This window comes from Gavialis gangeticus, unplaced genomic scaffold (genome assembly GCF_001723915.1).
Source record: "Gavialis gangeticus isolate Ggan-Ray unplaced genomic scaffold, GavGan_comp1, whole genome shotgun sequence".
Lineage (NCBI taxonomy): Eukaryota > Metazoa > Chordata > Crocodylia > Gavialidae > Gavialis > Gavialis gangeticus.
The window spans coordinates 30,113,663-30,115,964 of NW_017729001.1; the positions used below are offsets into that span (position 1 = coordinate 30,113,663).

The 2,302-nt window shown below is 55.0% G+C and overlaps 1 protein-coding gene across 2 annotated transcripts in view; it reads right to left on the reverse strand.

The window, feature by feature from the left end:
• RPH3A (rabphilin 3A) overlaps nt 1-2,302 on the reverse strand; it is a 105,652-nt gene that overhangs the window by 23,940 nt on the left and 79,410 nt on the right. For both annotated transcript variants that reach the window (XM_019507214.1, XM_019507213.1), the window contains one exon: nt 1,285-1,527. In XM_019507214.1, coding sequence (XP_019362759.1) covers nt 1,285-1,527 — 243 coding nt within the window. The remainder of the gene's footprint in view (nt 1-1,284; nt 1,528-2,302) is intronic.

Here is a 2,302-nt window from a genome sequence, read left to right on the forward strand (position 1 = left end):
AGGGTTCAAAGTTGCAACCTGTGCTGGAATAAAAGTGACACCTCCGTCCAGAGCTTTTTCAAGTCATAACCCCGTCGAAATGCCTGTTCTGGGCTCAGCCTAAAGCCTATGGGTTGGAAGAAGGCAAAGAAGTGATGGTCTATGACTGGGGAGACCCAAGCTCGAGCCCCTGCCTTGAGGCAATCTTGGCCATCCTGGATTTCTCTTATTCAGGCAGAGCAAAGGGACTGATCCTGACTCTCCAAAATCCCAGCCTATATCAATCCTGTTTTACCCTTGTCAAAAAGATCCCCACCCATGTGCTTGGCTAAATGTGTACAAACCTCCCCAGCATGTCCCTGCCACAACTTCTTTGGATAATGCCGGCTACGACCCCTCTCCCAACAGGCAGCTCCACTCTTTTAGGCAGCCTGACCCTCCCGGAGGCCTCTGTGCCATGTTGCATCATGTTAAAAAAACACATCCAGGCATCATGCTACAGCACGCAGGAGGGGTTAGATGAACAAGACCAAATGTTAAAGCAGATGCCTCAAACAAGCTTCCAATTTAAACTCAAAAGCAAGGATGCGCACAAGGGACTAAGACAGCTAAGGATGGTCTCCAGCAATCTGGTTTTCAAACTTGATTTAAGCCAGACTGAAATCAATGGGAGCTCGGCACTCGGGAAGTTTCCCGGCTCCAGCCGCAGCCCTGCTCCCCATCCTTGCAAATGCCGAGGTCGGCACCACTTCTGTGCCTCCATCCTGACCCTGCCGTACAGGTCCCATTCCCACTGCCCACCTTTGCTCCAAGGGTTCAAATCAAGTTGCATCAAGTTAAGCCTTTGGGCTCTTTCCTCACCGATGAATTATTCAGGGCAGAAAAGGCTGGAGTTTTGGTGGACAGTTTGTTATTTTAAGGCGGTGGGGGGGGGCGGCCAATGGAGTCATGCAATTCCCACCCACCGATACTTTATTCACCAGACATTAAAAGCACTTCGTGGACGGCTGGAACCCGACAGGAGCCGTCCAAAGGACAGCATTTCTGGGCTTCTCGGCAAATAGGAAACGGTCGCAAGCGTACAGCAGCTGAAAGGCCTAAAACCATTCCCCGTGAGGGACGTCCACGGCCAGCCACAGACCACCAGGCTCCCACCGTGCCCCTCGTCGAGCCATTCCTGCTGCCCCCCTGAATTAAGGGGCTCTGGGGGAGGCAGCAGGAGAGCAAGGAGAACGACAATTAGGGATCAGCCCCAAAGCTTGCCCAACATAAGACAGCCGGGGTTGCATGCGTGAGGCTACATACTCGCTTCATCCGAATCGTAGCTGTTGGCTTCATCCTCTTCTTCATCCTGAGGTGGCTGTTGCTGACGGGCAGGGGCGGACGGCATGGGCATGGCAGCCGCTTGTGGATACGCTGCCGGCTGGCGCGCGGTCCTCTCCTCCCTCGCCACGGCCCCCAGGTAACCGCCTCCACCTCCTCTCTCATCCCTGGGAGCAACTGCCGAGTAGCCGGGCTCGGCCTGAAGCGGACCCATCGACTGGCTCACTGCGTGGGAGGAAAGCAGCATTTGACAGAGGCCTGGAAAGCTCAGGGTGACAGAAGCCACCTCGTCATCATAATTTGCACACGACTGGCGTCCCTGAATAAAACCAGCCCCTCAAACCAATCACAAAGCCACCCGCGAAATGCCAGCGTGGGCACCCTCCACACACGTAGCCTCCCCGCAGCAATAAATGCCGGGCTGCGACCCACGGCCGAGCACGCATGCACCCCAGCATCACAGCACCGTCGGCAGCTGGAAGTCAACGGAGAAAACATCCAAAGGGAACAAAAAGCCTGGACAGTTTCTGTGCATTAGGGGAAGCCAAGGGACCTCTCGCCTCCCCAGGGCTATTCTGTTCTGCCTGATGCAGAAAGGTGTGCTGCCTTTCATCAGGCACGTTCTGGATAACCCACGGCTCAGCTTCCTCTGCCCTGTATTTAAGCCTAAGGCTGTAGGGAGACTATATTTCAATCAGGATTCCCCAATGGCTGGGAATTCATGCAAGAAGAAAGCAGGGAAGCTCAGATAGGAGAGAGCTGACCCACTTCTCCTCTCCAATCTTGGCAGGGAGGTCCTGGGGGAAGACAGCAGCACCTCGGCAATGTGAATTGCTGGAGGAAACGGGCTTGAAATACTTGTGGGCAACACTCAGGCATCCCAGCATGGCACGGCTGCCTGCGCTGGGAGGAGTGACAGGGCAGAGACGTTCACTTCCATTTGAGCTTCGGTTTTCCTCCTCCCCTTAGTGCTCTGAGGGCCAAATTCTGCACGGGTGCA